Source organism: Pseudonaja textilis, chromosome 4, assembly GCF_049901715.1.
Source record: "Pseudonaja textilis isolate UNSWEBS1 chromosome 4, rPseTex1.2, whole genome shotgun sequence".
Taxonomy (NCBI): Eukaryota; Metazoa; Chordata; class Lepidosauria; order Squamata; family Elapidae; genus Pseudonaja; species Pseudonaja textilis.
Genome location: NC_141993.1, coordinates 50,353,575 through 50,371,070, shown reverse-complemented (window position 1 = coordinate 50,371,070; position 17,496 = coordinate 50,353,575). Strand labels below are relative to the sequence as shown.

General features: G+C 42.5%; 1 protein-coding gene across 1 annotated transcript; it reads left to right on the top strand.

Annotated features, from left to right (window-relative positions):
- Positions 1-1,624: 1,624 nt before the first annotated feature.
- Positions 1,625-16,175, top strand: PYROXD2 (pyridine nucleotide-disulphide oxidoreductase domain 2). The gene is made up of 16 exons (XM_026701231.2): positions 1,625-1,814; positions 2,760-2,779; positions 2,987-3,080; positions 3,168-3,241; positions 4,528-4,683; positions 4,864-5,017; positions 8,552-8,613; positions 8,859-8,956; positions 9,404-9,545; positions 9,842-9,976; positions 10,857-10,929; positions 11,606-11,762; positions 13,427-13,581; positions 14,194-14,300; positions 14,608-14,728; positions 14,933-16,175. The coding sequence occupies exons 1-16, from the start codon at positions 1,676-1,678 to the stop codon at positions 15,001-15,003; spliced, it is 1,758 nt and encodes a 585-aa protein (XP_026557016.1). The 5' UTR covers positions 1,625-1,675; the 3' UTR covers positions 15,004-16,175.
- Positions 16,176-17,496: the final 1,321 nt, after the last annotated feature.

Below are 17,496 nucleotides of genomic sequence, written 5' to 3'. Positions count from 1 at the left end.
AATGGTGGCAGAGGAGAAGATTGGAACCTGAGGGATTAGATGGTGACCACTACACAAGCCTGATGTTGCTAATGGGTGTTTGCTACTTCACCCCTTACAATCATCTGACCTGCTGACAGGATAGTCAGCAAAGCATGTCAGATTTCATACATCTGGAAACTGCTATAGGTTGAGCACCACTTAACACTCTCCCATACATAGGCTGACAACGAGATGGAAGGCCATTTGATGGGAGTCGTGCAGAATAAAGTGGTATATGTTGGTACATGGTTAAGAATGCAAATGAAGAGCTGAGCTGTCCAAATGAGTCCCAAAGGAAGTAGCAGTAGAGCGAAGGAAACCCGAAGACATGAATGCAAGCTTTAGCAAGAAAAGATCTCAAAAGTAAGGGCCTCCCCACTCTAAAAAACCCAGGAAGGATTGAGCATGCTCAGCAGCCTCAACCTAGAACACTGTTCTAGAACTTCTAGATGGAATAGTAAAAGGGGAAGAGGGAAAAAAAGGGTCTTATGTGGAGGGGAATGTAACTGGGATTCTGAATGTGATGCAACATTTTTAATCCGGTTTTCCTTCTGAAATAATGTAAATGTGCTGCAGTTAAAGGTTGACAAGAATAAAGCAATGGAACATATTCTGCATTGGCATCCGTGGGTAAACAATCTGTTTTAAACACTGGAAAAAAAGCCCTTTGTGGGTAGATTTTCATTTAACGCTGCAAAGCAGAAATATTCTTCCACCACTTAAAAGGAAGGGTGGGGACTGATAACACAGAATCATGTGAAAGATGGCCAGGCGAGCCGAGTGGAAGATGTAATTATACCAAAAGATATCAGAAGTTAATTATTTCTTTAAACGCTTGACTGGAAGCCCTCTTAATTTCAGCATCCTGCAAATGTTGGCAAAGGCTGTGATTATCCAGCTGGGGGAGGTTGGGATGATCTGCACTGCCGAGAAACACGAGAGAGCCGATGCTCCAGTCTGGATCAGGTCGTTTTCTGCTTGGTTGCAAGTAAAGGGTCTCAAGATTTTGAGTTCATTGTACGCCACCTTTTCTGCCACTTAGTTAAACTCATCCTTAAGGCTTTCTCTGTCCCTTGAAAACAGCCTTCCTTCAGGTTGTGCGCGCTGGCTGTAAAATCTAGAGCTGAACGGAGCTGAAAGACAAGGGTCCCACGTCAAGGAAAGCCCGGGTGTGCGGGTACCTAAAGTGCCTTTGAGAATATACTTTCCTCGTCATTTCACATTTCCAAAGGGCGAAAGGTGATATGAGGTCTTGGAAAGAGATTCGTTAATTATCCATTCATGATAATTACTATGTAATGCTGGGAGGGGCGAAAGGTGTTTTCAAAATGCTCTGTATCAGGTATCAAACTGATTTGGTGGACTTGATGTGAGACCAAACTGATTTGGTGGACTCGAGCTGGAAAGCAACTCTGCTTTGGATTATGTCACAAATAACTTTCGGACTGTTTTCCTGGGACACCGCGTTGTGGTGAAGCACAATAACACGGAAAGATTTAAGCAACAACTCTCCACTCTCCCTGCACTACTGACTTGTGCATTCGGGACGGTTTCCGGGCACTCCCCCTCCCTCCTCTTCCCCGCCTTCCTGAAAGCTCGTAGGACCTCCCCTGTTTCTTCTCCCGAAAGTGCGATCCGAAATGCAAAGTTCAGTATGTGTAAAATGGCAAGCAGGCACGGTCGCCGCCTGGGCCCGACTGGCGTTTGCCGGATTTTGGCGGGCTGCAGGGCAAGCCATTCGCGGCCTGCAGCCTCGTTGAAGCGGGAGTACGATGCTGTCGTGATCGGGGCAGGTGAGCCTCAAAGGAATGAAGCCCATTTAACACATAGGGGAGCGAAGGAGGCTCCCCTTGGCCAGAAATAGAGATGGCCCACTACCCAGGTAGACTTGCCTTGGTTTGGGGTGTCTGTCTTGGCGTCAAGAGTCTTATTGACATGCAAAGATGAAGTTTCAAACTAGAAACTAATGTAGCCCTTTAAAAAGTAAAGCTTCCTGGGAGCATCTTCTGAAATTTCCTTGACAATAGTATGAACTTAGTTTGCCAATGTTGCCTTCTAGGATGTTTTTCTACTTCCCAGATATTTTCTAATAGTGTCCCAACCAAGTGCTGTTGCTTGCCAATATTGCATATTTATCTCTATCGCCCTTTAGATATAGCATCTAAGCAGCCTTGGCTGATCTCAATTAAGCAGAGTTACTTTGGGTAGGTTGGGACTAGATTGGAATGTCAAAAAGCCACCTCATTATAGTTGCTAAGAAAAGTCTTTGAAAGGGTTAATGCAATCATAAAAATCAAGTGTAGTTTGGAGACTTACTTTAATTGTGTGCCAAACATATACCATCAGGGATTGGCAACCTCTGAGCAGTGTTTCTCCAGAATGCTGGGTGGGGAATTCTGGGAGTAAAATCCACGTCTTAAAATCACCAAGACTGAGAAGCACTGGTATAGATATTGCAAAATTATAATTCCCAGCATCATCCCTGACCCTGCAGGCTGGGGGTGGCTAGGCATGGCAATTCGCTTGCATCTGCAGCCCTTACTGCTGATTTTAAATGTTTTCCTATAACCCGTTCTTAATTGTACTATAAATTATAACTTTTCAAACAAATCTTTTTTTCTTGAGGAGCCTTTCAGGGTTGAGAAAGGTGTCAAAAATGCTTGCATAAATAAAATATGTGCACCTATATAAAAAGAAGCATATGATGTAGTTTTTTATTCTGTAATATCTCTTTACAGGACACAATGGACTAGTGGCTGTAAGTACTGAGGTTGATGAGAAGAGGTGACACCTTTCATCTGAAATCATCTAGAACAGGTCCCAGGTGCTTAATCTGTACTTGGGGAGAATCTGTTCTTTGCTGGGGATATTTGGCCTGACTATTATGAGGGTTCTGCAACAGGGATTCTGGGAAGGCAGCAGGAGGGACTATTCGGGACTAAGTTAATCCTCACTGCATCCCCAGGCTGCTTACCTGCAAAAGGGAGGGTTGAAAACAGTAGTGTTGGAGAGAAGATATATTGTGGGAGGCGCTGCAGTCACGGAAGAAATCATCCCAGGTAAGAGTTAAACTGATCCAATCCTTCCCTTTCCCAAGCATATAAACTTCTGCTCCTTGGTACACCTGATCTCCCACTATTCTGCAGGCTTTCACTTCTCCAGAGCCTCTTACTTGCTCAGTCTGCTGAGACCCCAGATTTATACTGAGCTGGAGCTGAAGGTATGGATTGTGCTTTGGCTAGCACTAGGAAATGCTTGGTATGGTTTGATTCCCCCCCTCCCAAATTGCGCTTGTCATTCCCCCCCCTCCCCCCCAAATCTGTTATATTCTGATCCCAGATCTGGCATGTGGTAGGTACCGTTGACTGGGGACCTTTATTTGGTGGGTCCCAGGAGATGTGCCTTCTCTGCTGGAGCACCTGCCTTATGGAAGATTCTTCTTTAGATTAGCCTTTCGATATTTATTTGTTTTACTTTATATTTGTAAAATTTATTGGCTGCCTCAATGTAACTGGGAGGCTTACTATCATAAAAGAAAACTATATAAACTAAAAACATAAAAAGCCAAACACTGCAACCCAATTAAAAGATGGGGAGGGCGGGAGCAGTATGGAGGTGCGGGTGTAGGATTTGCTGTTAATCTATCAACCACCTCCATTGTGATGCTCCAAGCTAACTGGCAGAGCCAGGTCTTTAGGCTCTTATGGAAGGTCAGGAGGGTTGGAGCGAAGGACCACACACACTGTTCCAGAGGTCAGGTGCAATGGCAGAGTGAAGAGAAGGCCCTTTTCCTGGACCCCGCCAGCCTGAATATTTGGGCTGACAGGGTCTGCATCATGCCTCCTCAGCTGGCATGGGTGGGGCAGGCCAATCCCAGTGGGATGAGATGGCCATTCTGGAAGTCCCTCAAGTTTTGACTATGTTATCAGGCCTGGGGCTCTCAGGCCACTGGAACTTTCTCAGATGGCTCCATTATTGAAGCGGCCATTTTCCTCTTCCCGCTCCTGTTGTTTATATTTTTACTTCTATGATATTTGTTAATAAGATTTTTTATATTGGACATTTTTGTTTTTATTTATTGTTTTATCTGACTGTTGTTTGCTGCCCAGAGTGCCTCCTGTGAAATGGGTGTGTGTATCATATATATAAAATAGATAAATATGATTAATATTTCAATAATCAAGGAAGCAAATTTTTGAAATCAGAAAGCATCAGATAATAGGTTTAGAAAGGGAGCCTCTTCATGTTGAGTTTACCAGGAATTAAGTTCCACTATATATTTGATGAAGTTTACTCCACATATAAATGTATTTTAAAAAACAGCCTAAATTAGCTGGTGGCCATTTGTACAATGGTTAGTGGTGCAAAGCGATCATTCTTCTATTGTATGCCAGGAAAGAGTCATTCTGGGACCATTGTATAACATACACTTTGGCATAGTCTCCTATATCTGAGCACTGTACACAAATCTCCCTATTGCATGTGTGTGATAATTCTGTCTTGCAGAAACATGGCTTAAAAGTGCTTCCACGTGACCCGTATTCCTTCACTCCGATCCTGGAGGACAGCCAGGGTGAAAAAGTTCCTCGCTCGCTGTTGCTGGGGAACAACATGGCTGAGACACAGAAACAGATTGCCCAGTTCTCCTTAAAGGATGCCCAGGTATCTGGGGAGGGCTGATCTTGGAGGCAGAGGGGAAAGGAGCATAGAACATATCACAGTCATGTGATATAAGAAATACAAGAAGGTACCTAAATATTAGTGAGTGCTTGGGGTGTTGATCTGTAAGAAAAGGCTCGCTCTAGAAATGAGCTGAATAGTTTCCCTTCCTTCCTTTTGCAGGCTTTTCCCAAGTATGAGGAGTTCATGAACCGCTTGGTGACAGCCATCGACCCTCTACTTGATATCTGTCCAATGGATGTAGCTGCACTCACCCAGGGCTCCTTGCGCCAGCGATTCAGGGCCTTGGTGGGGTTGAGAGCCCTGTACCGTGCGGGTGAGAGACAGATGGCCCGCCATTTGTGATACAGACCCAGATTTCTCTTCAGTGGCTGTTGTGTTGAATTATGTAGATGATTAGAAACTCACCCAATCACATAGACTTTATACTTGAACGACCTCTACACCTGTGCTTCGCTATGAAACTATGTGATTGGGCTTAGTTTTTGGGCAGGAAAATAAGGGGGGGAAATTGTGCCTCTGCCTACCAGCATCCATCGTTATTCATCTGGCTAGTGTCCTGTCAGTGTGTGAGAGAGTTGAGGGCTGTTTGGAAGCTGAAACAGTATTTGCTGTGTGAGCAAGAAGGAGACAGCAAGGAGCCTGGGCATGGCTTAGCTCAACTGTTCTGTACTAAAGCTGGCTCAGAAACTGAAAATCCTCTGCTTGTGTTTTGCATTTGGAACACTTCAGGTGGAGAGGGGGAGTAAAACCAGGGGTGGGATTCTACTGGTTCGCACCTATATGCTAGAACCGGATGTTAACTTTCTAAGCAGTCCAGAGAACCGGTTGTTAGAAGAAATTACTGGCCCAATCCTATAAGGAAGGCAGGAAGGAAACATTCTGGTGTTGCTTACAGAAACTGCCTCTCCATTAACCCTTATTACATTCTTGGCAGGACTAGACTTCCTGTCTCAGGAACTTATCTGGAGTTTTTTTTCACTTCCTTTGCTGGTACTTTGCTTGTGTGGAGTGACCACTCAAAGTTACAATGGCACTGAAAAAAGTGACTTATGACCATTTTTCATATTTACGACTGTTGCAGCATCTCCACAGTCATGAGAGGCCAGGAGAGGTGTGCCTCGATGTGAGTGATGTTGAGTTGGCCACACCCACCCAGTCACATGACCACCAAGCCATGCCCATCAACTTAGCCACACCCACAGAACCGGTTGTTAAAAAATTTGAATCCCACCCCTGAGTAAAACTCCTTAGCATCAGAGTGTGTTAATAATAATATACAAAATACTAATGCTCTGATAGTCATTTCAACAAATCCTTTCTTAGTGAGTACCTAGAAGCCAAGAGGAACATACTTGCCAAATTTCAAGTTTGTAGGCTTTACGGTTCTGGAGATTTTGTGATGATCCGTGAATGGTCTTTCACTTTTATATATACAGGTGAAACTCGAAAAATTAGAATATCGTGCAAAAGTTCATTTGTCAGTAATGCAACTTAAAAGGTGAAACTAATATGTGAGATAGACTCATTACATGCAAAGCAAGATAGTTCAAGCCGTGATTTGTCATAATTGTGATGATTATGACTTACAGCTCATGAAAACCCCAAATCCACAATCTCAGAAAATTAGAATATGACATGCAATCAATAAAACAAGAATTGTACATAGAAAACATAAGCATAAGTAGGCATATGTATAAGCATAAGCAGGCATATGTACTCAGTACTTGGTTTGGGCCCCTTTGGCAGCAATTACTGCCTCAATGCAGTGTGGCATGGAAGCTATCAGCCTGTGGCACTGCTGAGGTGTTATGGAAGACCAGGATGCTTCAATAGCGGCCTTCAGCTCTTCTGCATTGTTTGGTCTCATGTCTCTCATCTTTCTCTTGACAGTGCCCCATAGATTCACTATGGGGTTCAGGTCAGGTGAGTTTGCTGGCCAATCAAGCACATTAATCCCACGGTCATTGAACCAGGTTTTGTTGCTTTTGGCAGTGTGGGCAGGTGCCAAGTCCTGCTGGAAAATGAAGTCAGCATCCCCATAAAGCTCGTCTGCGGAAGGAAGCATGAAGTGCTCCAAAATCTCCTGGTAGATGACTGTGTTGACCCTGGACTTAATGAAGCACAGTGGACCAACACCAGCAGATGCCATGGCTCCCCAAATCAACACAGACTGTGGAAACTTCACACTGGACTTCAAGCATCTTGCAGCGTGTGCCTCTCCATTCTTCCTCCAGACTCTGGGTCCTTGGTTTCCAAATGAGATACAAAAGTTGCTCTCATCAGAAAATAGGACTTTGGACCACTGAGCAACAAACCAGTTCTATTTTTCTTTAGCCAGGTAAAACGCTTCTGACGTTTGTTGTTCAGGAGCGGCTTGACAAGAGGAATACAACATTTGAAGCCCATGTCCAGGATCCGTCTGTGTGTGGTGGCTCTTGATGCACTGGCTCCAGCCTCAATCCACTCCTTGTGAAAGTCCCCAACACTTTTGAATGGCCTTTTCCTGACAATCCTCTCCAGGCTGCAGTCATCCCTGCTGCTTGGGCACCTTTTTCTTCCACACGTTTCCCTTCCACATAACTTTCTATTAATGTGCTTTGATACAGCACTTTGGGAACATCCAACTTCTTTTGCAATTACCTTTTGAGGCTTTCCCTCCTTATGGAGGGTGTCAATGATAGTTTTCTGCACAACTGTCAGGTCAGCAGTCTTTCCCGTGATTGTGATTCCTACTGAACCAGACTGAGAGACCATTTAAAGGCTCAGGAACCCTTTGCAGGTGTTATGGGTTAATTAGCTGATTAGAGTGGAACACTTTGAGCCTAGAATATTGAACCTTTTCACAATATTCTAATTTTCTGAGATTGTGGATTTGGGGTTTTCATGATCTGTAAGCCATAATCATCACAATTATGACAAATCACAGCTTGAACTATCTTGCTTTGCATGTAATGAGTCTATCTCACATATTAGGTTCACCTTTTAAGTTGCATTACTGACATAAATGAACTTTTGCACAATATTCTAATTTTTTGAGCTTCACCTGTGTAGAAGATTAACATTCTGTCCTCTTAGTTTGCTGTAAGGTAAGAAGGAATAACTGGAATCCCAAGGCCAAATATAAACCCTTGAGTTCTTTTTTGCAGCCCTTAAAGAAATTCTGATCATGTTTACTAAAATTTGGCATCCAGTTTTCAATTTCGAGAAGGAAACACGTGGACACTAGCATTGGCCTTAAAATAAAACCTAGCCTCACCTACATGTGTAACCTTATCTAGCCCAAAAGCATTTTAACAAAAAAAATACTTGTTTCTATTTTGGAACAAGAAAACAACCTTAAAGCCCTTGGCCTACGTTGGCTGATAAATTGAGGGCTGCACTCATTTGCACACTTAGTTTTATGACTATGCTAGATTAGTTAAGATTACTTTGCATCTTCCCTGAATTTGATTCTTGAAATCAACATTTGCATAAATTGAAAATTGGCCCTAACATAACATCTGGACGAGTTCGTGAAGGTGTTTTGCCGAAGTGGTGCTAACCAAGAAATGTGAACTTGAAAGTGTTTAAGCAGCATGCATGACATATCAGCTGTGTATGAACAGCAGTGGAAGATGAAAGAGGGAAAGAGGGACAGAGAGAGAGGGAGGAAAGTAGTTTCCCTGGGGTGATCTTTTATTGGGATCTTCTGCAGCTGTAAGTCTGTTTTTGTGTGGGATGGTATGCCTTTTTGTTCTATATTTGAAAGGCATGAATCACCTTATTTGTTTATTTTCTATAGCTGTCCATCTCAAACAAGTGACTGGGGGTGGGGGAGCAAACAATAACCTTGTTTTCTTCTTGCCAGGATTTGCTTTGGGAAAACAACTTCCACAGTATTATGAGGTTCTCACAGCTCCCATTTCCAAGGTGAATGGCACTGGTCAACCTTAAATAGGAGGATTGTTTGCCCAGCTTTTTAGTGGTATAACTGTATTATCTCCCTAATTCAGTAGGTGCTCAATAATACATTTTGGATGACTTTAATTTGAATTGTCAGAGGGCCCTAGGTTTAGCCTAGCACCTGTGGGTCAGAGGGAGGCAATGAGTACATAGAATGTATAGATTCCTTCAGGAGTTCCATACAAGGCTTGTTTTTCATTCTCTTCTTGTAGATTTTGGATTTCTGGTTTGAATCAGAGCCTTTAAAAGCAACATTGGCCACAGATGCAGTGATTGGTGCCATGGCTGGTCCACACACACCAGGCAGTGGGTAATAATATTCTTCTTGATTCTTATTACTGTTTTCCAACTTAACCTGTCCCTCCTATCTCTACACATACCATTTCTTTCATCCTTTCGTATTAATCCTTAGCTTTTATACCTTGTTGGCAATCAACAGCACTCTATATACCTGCATTGCTGGATACAAGGAAAATAGCTAGTAAGTTATAGCAAGCATCATTACATTTTAATTCTATAATACTCTACATTTTTTAAGCTCTTGGGAAGTGAAGTGTTATGATTGCAATGTGCACAATTACTGTAATGCATACAGTTATAAAGACTAAGTTGTATCTGAGGCAAAAGACTTGCATTGAAAAAGGTATACAGAAAGTCTGAAATAAATTCAAGCTGCTGGCCAGCATCTACATTAAAAATAAAATTGCAGCCTTCCTAATGTTACTTGGCGGGCTCTAATTTTTGGCCTTTCTCATAGGTATGTTCTGTTGCACCATGTCATGGGAGGAGTAGAGGGGCGCAAGGGTGCCTGGCATTATGTGTCTGGTGGCATGGGGGCACTTTCCGGGTGCCTGGCTCGTGCTGCAACTGCACTTGGGGCTGAGATCTTTACTGACAAGGTGAGTAGATGTATCAAATCTTGATCTGAGGAGTGCCAAAAACGCCTCCAGGAAAGAGGACCCTGGCAAAGAACAATGGAACAAGAAAAGAGGCAGCAAATGCAGTTGTTTGCTGTTATGTGGGGAACTGGGTTCTGTTTGATCCATAAGGCAAGACACAGATATGCAAACGTTGGTTTCTTTATGGAGGCGACAGCCTGAAATTGGGATCCCTTCCACCACCAGATTAAGTGGGCAGTTTTTACTAATCATGAGAACCCATACTTACATGCTGATTATTTTGTTTTTCTTCCTAGGCAGTTTCCCAGATTCTCCTGAGTTCTGATAAAAAGGTTCAAGGAGTTTGTCTCCAGGATGGAACTGAAGTGAAGAGCCGCTTGGTGCTGTCCAATGCATCTTCACATCATACCTTTTTGGAGCTGACTCCACAGGTATGTTTAGCTTTCTGACGAAACAGGGGAGGACTTGTTAGAAAGCCATCACCATTACCCTTATTTTTTTTTCTTTCTCTTAAAAACCAGGATGCCTAGAACTTACACCAAATATTTAAGGGACTTATTTGCATTCTAGTTCTGGATAAGCAATATGCATCTCTTGTTACAAGGACCCAGAAGAAAGCAGGGACTATAATTTGATTAGAAGAGAACTGGACTACGGATTCTGAGAGTTTCTTCAATTGATATAAGAGAAAGACTGATAGTGTTTGGAAAGAGGGGAGAAGTCTGAGCCATGTGCTCCCAGTATCATTTTCTCCATTAAAATTCCAACTAATGCCTGGCAAATGTAAAGAGAGCCACAAGAATCTTAAGGAAGTTTCTTCTAGCTCTATTGTCGTGTGTTGATTAACACCTTTTTTTCAGAACAGCGGATTGCTTTGATATTAAACACTGAACCTTCAAATGCATTGCATTCCAGAAATGGATACTAACTAGTATCCGGCATAAAGTCATTATTCTGTCAATAAGCTGATCTGTCTGAGGTCTGGGTACTAAATGAGATCCCCTTTAGTGTACTTAATTCATTTATATCTGAAATAATGGTCCTGTACATACAAAGTATGTGATATGGCACTTTATCATGACTCTTGATCAACTGCTACCATTCGGACAGTTGTCATACTGTATCCATCTAAATCTGAATTCTTGGCAACTGCATACCCAAAGTGGGTAGGTGGCTGTGAGTGCCAATCACATATGCATTCTTTACATAATATAAACATATGAAGAATGAGAAAAGTGAGTTTGGGCAGTTAAACTCCAAACTATTTTCCAGTTTGCTTCAAAACCAAGCATCTGTGTTTCTTCTTTCTAGGAGGATCTGCCCTTGGAGTTTGTACAAAGAATCTCACGGTTTGACACACGTTCTCCAGTCACCAAGATCAATGGTGAGGACTGTAAGGCAGTGAATAGGTGAGAAGCTTCCATGTAAAAGTTCTTAGTGGTACAATAACTTCCATGGTCCTGGGCACAACAGGCAGAGTTCTCCCTATCTAATACTGGGTAAATTTAATAGGGCCAACTGAAACATTACAGAACGGATAACAAATTTCTGTTCTTCAGACTGGATAGACAAAAGACATGGGGTGAAGAAGAGAAAAAGCAAAAAAATATATCTTTTGTTCTTCCAACTCAATTGCTCAGATAATTGGAGGTCTATTTTTATTTGCCTCCCCCCTCCAACTTTAGGGGGCTGGTGATTTAAAGAATGTTGGCCAAGTGGGAACCAAGGGCTCTCAAGATAGACAGAACCATTTGTAAACACTGATTAGATGTCCCAATCTCAAAGCAGAAAAGAAAGCAGCAAATTTTTTGTAGACTTGAAAAGGTAGGAGCAAAAGACCTAGAATTTAAATCCTAAAATATAAATTATATAGGGCTTGATTTCTGTTGTAGTAGGTGGGTGTTCTGTATACGCATGGCTTCCATTTTATCTGCAATAAAACGACTTATCAATCTGTGTTCTGTTGTGAACAAATTCCTGAATGCTGTGTTAAGTATCTGGATAACTGAAATTTATTGCCCAGTGTTGTTTATAACATCTTTTACTGCCCATATCCCCAGTGGCTGTGGATCGGTTGCCGAGTTTTCTGGCAGTCTTAAACACTACCGGCAACAACCCCTTGCCTCACCATCAATGCTCCATCCATCTCAATTGTGAAAACACTCATGCCTTGCAAGAGGCTTTTGAAGATGCTTGCAATGGGAGGCCCTCTAGAAGGTACGATGAGCAATTGTCAGTGGCTTCAATAGAGTAGAGAATGAAGCACCCCACCCCACCCCACCCAAAAACCCAGGGATATTTCCAGTTATGTTAGATTCCAGTTCCTATAATTCCCAGCCAACATGGCAAAGACAGGTGGTTGAGAATTATGTAAACTGAGGTCCTCTTAGCTTTGAGGGAGACAACTTCATAATCTACCTTTTCCTACCCTGTCAAGTAATGGTAATGGCTACAGAAGAGAATGAAGTCAACTCAATTCTAATATATGAAATTCTTCTTTAATGCATATTTAAAACTGTTATAATTGGACCTGCTCCCAGCTATGCTTTTAGGTAGCCTTCCTAGTACTCAACCTGGCAGTGTCCTGCCGTTAAACTTAACTATTTTCTTACACTTGAGAGCACAGACTTCAACTGTTAACACAAATTTCACCTCTCCAGAGTTTCTAATCTAAAACCCTTACCGTGATCTAGTCCTGGTCTAATGAGTGAAAGCTCATTTTGTAGCAAAATAAATATTGTCAGATTCTTTTCTGGTAAAAATTATATGATTGTGAATTTCATATGAATCTACACAGTTTCATTAGCTATTTTAGACACTGCAACATCTGTCAGGCTTTTGTTCCTGTTATGAATGTAGTGCAGAAATTCTAATTTAGATGCACATTCTGCATTGCTGATTTGATCTTCCAGTGCCATCTCTGTACAACAACAAAGAGTTTGTGGTGTTTTCTGTTTTCCCCATCCCTCAGTATTATCATTTATTCAACAGTTTTAAGTGCACAATACCATTTAAAATCCAGAATAGTAATTCACCTTGACACTCAATCTGTGCTTTGTGTAGAAAGGAAATTAACAGCCCAATTATATGCTTGTTTACTCACTAGAATTAAGTTCATGAAATTACTGAGGCCAACTCCCAAATAAATTGTATGTGGAATTGCATTTTTAGGTTATAGTCTATTATTTCAATCCCATAATAAATAAAATTGGAATATTAGGCCCTATGCTGGAAATCATATATACTCCAGATAAGATGGTATCTGTTATCTATAATGAAAACTGCCTTTTTCAAATTTGTATCTTCTTGGTTTTATGAGAATAGCAAACGGGAACCAGAACCAACAAAATGTGGATGGTGCACTTGACCAATCTTTTCTGTTTAATCTTCCATCTGTCCCATTTCCTTCTGGTTTCCCCTTCTATTGGTCAGAAGAGCTGAATTTGCTATAGTATTCGCTAGGAATGGATGCTTTTTTTTTTGCCATGTTGCTGAATTTCAATTCCCAGCAACCCCAACCAGTCTGATTAAAGATGATGCTGGAAGTTGACATTTTGTAAGAACTGGAGTTCCTGGATTTATGTGTGTTGTTTTCAGTGAGTTTTTGCAAAGTCAGTACATATTATGAAACAAGTAGGACTTTGTCCTGTCACGTTAACCAGACTTTAGGCCTTCTCAAAAGATTTGTTTCAAGGCTTGGGCTATCTTCTTGGCTTGGTGCCAAGTACCTCATTTAGTTCCCTTCTTTTACAAGCGGTTGGCAGGATTGTATTACGGCAAGTCTAGCGTGTTGGTATAAAACTGAGGCATGATCTAAGCAGCCACAAAAAGAGAACTATCAGCCGGTGACTCTGAGGATTGCCTTCTTTGTTGTTGTTTAGGCCCATGATTGAGATGTGCATTCCATCAGTCTTGGATCCTACCCTGGCTCCCCCAGGCTGCCATGTGATTTCACTTTTTACCCAGTACACCCCCTATTTGCTTGCTGGAGAAAAACAGTGGGACTCCCGTGACCGTGAGGACTATGCCAATCGAGGTACAGCCAATTTCTAAACCCTGGCAGGGAGTAGTCTTGGTATAAAGAGCAAATCTTGCATTTACCTAAGGAGCATCTTCCATGTGCAAGAATATCTCCCCTTTTCTACTCATGCATACCTTATCACTGTATCCTTGACAAAATGTTAATTCCCTTACTCTTTAAGAAGGATTTATTGCTCTCGGTTGCTGTTTCAGTACACAGAGGTAACCTCTGAGAACAGCCATGTGTATTCCTGATGATGAACAGGAAAAGTTCTTGGAATGAACAGGAGCCTAGCAGCAACTGAAGTATGATTTAACCACATTGAAAGTTTGCTTTCCAACCTGTCTAAAAGGTAGTTGGGGGGAGGGCACCTAGATAAATCATGATGGATTTGCGTTGAACCAAGAAACAAGTATTTTATTCTATTCAGCCAATGACAAGACTGCCTCATACTGTATCAGACCATGGATCCAACTGTTTAAGTGTCTTCAACAGTAACTAGGAGGAGATTCCAAGATTAAAGATAGAGGTTCTCCATTTCAACCTGGACGTGCCAGAGATTAATGTTGGAAAATTCTGTTCTATTCCTGGCTTACGGTCCTTACCAGATGTCTTCTCTGTTTGTAGTATTTGACAGTGTTGAAGCCTATGCACCTGGGTTCAAGGCATCTATCATTGGCATAGATGTTTTAACACCTCCAGACCTTGAGAAGATCTTTGGCCTACCTGGTGGGGTATGTATTTCCAGAAAATCACACCCACCCACCCCTCATCAATTTAAGAGACAATATAGCTTGATCCTTACACAATAACCTTGACTAAAATCCACCCCACCCATTCTCTGAAGGCTTCTTTGACAAATTATCATATGGAAATGTTTTTATCGTTCCTGCCTTTGACTGTACAGTGGTCTTGGAAATCTATTCTATATGCTGTTCTTAGAATCTGAATGCCACAGGGTAGCCATTCCCTGTCTTTAAACTGGGAAATAGACAAGGACCCCTGTCTCTTCAGCATCTTGACACGGCCTCTGACTTTCAGAATATATTCCATGGAGCCATGTCTTTGGATCAGTTATATTTTGCCCGACCAGTGCCAGCTTACTCCAGTTACCAGTCTCCAATCCAAGGCCTATATCTCTGTGGAAGCAGTGCTCATCCTGGTATGTCTGGGAGGGGTAGGGTGATTGGTATATGCAAGGCTGCAATATAATCCTAGAAGGGACTGCTAGTTGGTTTGAAAGAGTTAGGGGTCATTTGTTCAGGCCAGCCTGTCAATCACAAATATTTCTAAGAGTATTGCCATTTTACTTTTCTGTTGTAGTCAAGTCTCTTTCTTTCTTCAGTATCTCAATTTTCTTCCTTAGGAGGAGGTGTGATGGGAGCAGTAGGACGCAATGCTGCTAGAGTCGCACTGGAGGGTTTCAAGAATCTGTGAACCAATAGGATGATTTACTGCATTGGCTCAAAAAGAGAGAAATCTGGGCATTCTCCAAACTCGCCTTTGAAACAAATTCAGGGCACTGTTTTACTAGCATCCTCTCACATTTTTTCATCACAAATTACTCAATAATTACGATAACTACGATACATTTCTCCTGGAGTAGTATGATCATCAAGCAAGTAACAGCCACTGCTGTTTCATGTGGGAACACAATGGCTGAGCTTTTCTGGCAAATCTGTTTCGACTTTATAACCAACTAACATGCTTCCCATGTTGTTGTATTTAAGCGGGAGTTTGTCCCTTGTTCCACAACTTATTCGTCTTTGGATCATTGAAGGGATGCACAATGCTATAGTTCTCCTATAGTTAGAGAGGCGCTTAGAGCCATGCGGAAGGAGAGTAGGGGGTAGTTTTCCATGGGGTAGTTTTCTCTCTGGCCAAGCAAGCCAATTATACGGAGGTTTGTTTAATTCAGATTGCCTTGGACTGCGCTTTAGCAATTTCTTTTCTTCAAAACTCCCAGCTGTGCCATTTATCTTGCTTTTTGCTTCTTGACCTGTGAAAATACAGCCATTCTGAAATGCTGCTCCTGAGAACCAGTTTATAACCTTGAGGATGAGTCATGCTTTCCAGAAGATCAAAACCAAGGCCAGGTTGTTACAAAATCACCTCAGCGGAGGGTTAAGGAGAGTCTGCTGCCATTCATGTCATCTAACCTTGTGCTCCCCATCCAAAGCCAGATACGCCTGACTGAGCCAACGTCCCAAAGAGTCATATTTCTCACTAGCAAAAAGCAGCTGCTTGCAAACACCTCTCTGCAATCTGACTGCAAATCCAGGCAGGAAGTGGCCAGAAGCCAGCTGCCCTTGCTGATTCGGCCTCTGTTGGATTTTCTGCACCAGCTAATCTCCGTCACAAAGCATGGGAGCCAGAATACTTGGCTGCTATGCGTTCCATTCCGTTGAACTCAGTGGGAATAAATCAGTTTAAATCTAATGCTCCACCTTAGTTTTACACATGGATTGCAAGCAAAATGTGTTGACACAATGAGGAATATCAGTACCTTCCCTCCCTTATGTGATGGATGAATTTCCCATGAGGAACTGATGATAAAATCATTGCCTGCTAGAAAATACCCAGAAATTAATAAAGGGTTTGGAAAATTCCTTCCTTTCCACTATCGTCTTTCGTAATACTGTAATGTTTCTCTTGTTTTATGGGAGCGTATCAGTTACTGGCTGCTGGATTCAAAGTGAGCACAGACAATGCTGGTTGTGGGGTATGGGTCTGGGGGTTGCCAATGGACTCGCACTATTCTTTCTCAACCGCAGTCTATGACCAACAGCCGTTCATCTTTATGTGGCTTCCTTAGGAACTGGCACAAAAATCGACTGAAATAAGTGGAAGTTGTATGCGGCAGTAGCTGGCATATTTTTCCAAGGAAAAGGAAATTGTCAAAGGCTGACAAGATTGTTATGTAAAGCCACATAATTTCAGAGACATCATACAAAATGATGAAATATCAACGTTATTCTTAGGAAACAGGAAATATGTTACATAAATAATAGAGCCTTCTATTTCCCAAATATTGCCAACCCCAAATATCTGGTCTCGGTTGTAATGCAACCCAGGGCAACTACTCCCTATATTATCACCACTGCTGGTTCACATTGGGAATATTTCCTTGTTAAATCTAAGTTCCCCCCACCATCCTGGGCATCGCAGTAGCTGCAGTTACAGGAATTGGTGCAGGAACAAATATGGTTCAGAGTAATGCGAGTGTAAATATTCATTTATATGAACATTGTAAAGGGCCCCATTTTATATCACATCCCATAGGAATCATCTTGTATGGCATCTGGGTAAGAGTGGGTGCTTTAGCACAGGGGTCACCAACCTTTTGGACCTCAGGGACCACCAAACTTAAATCCCGCAGACCAGAGACACTGGGAAAACCCCAAAAATCTGCAGGAAAATTCCCCACCCCATTTTCCTATCCATTATTTGGAATTGCAGGATATCGTCTCCAGCTTCTTGGGGGGGCAGAGAGAGAGAGAGACTTGGCTTCATGCAAGGAAAGCAGAAGTCTTTCTTTCTCTTCCCAAACTCTACCAGAAATGAGTCTGTGAAACTGGTTGCGTTGGTGCAGCCTCTTGGAGCAGGATGCCTTGCAGGGTCCCAAAGACTCGTTTCTGGCGGAGTTTGAGGGAGAGAAAGAAAGACTTCTGCTGCTTTCCTTGCATGTGGCCAAAAGCAGAAGAAAAGTGGAAAGAAGCAGCCCAGTGGCCAGGTGGGGTGCATGGGGCAAGTGGGGCAAGTCCCCCCCCCCCGCCCTTTCCTCCCTCCACTCGCTATCTCGCATTCACAATGCAAGCGATGCAAGCCTTGCGTTCCCGCACAGCCTGGATTAATTGCTTTGCGGGGTGCTTTGGGAGTAACACTTCTCTGCGGACCACCAAAATTTTCTTGTGGACCACCAGTGGTCCC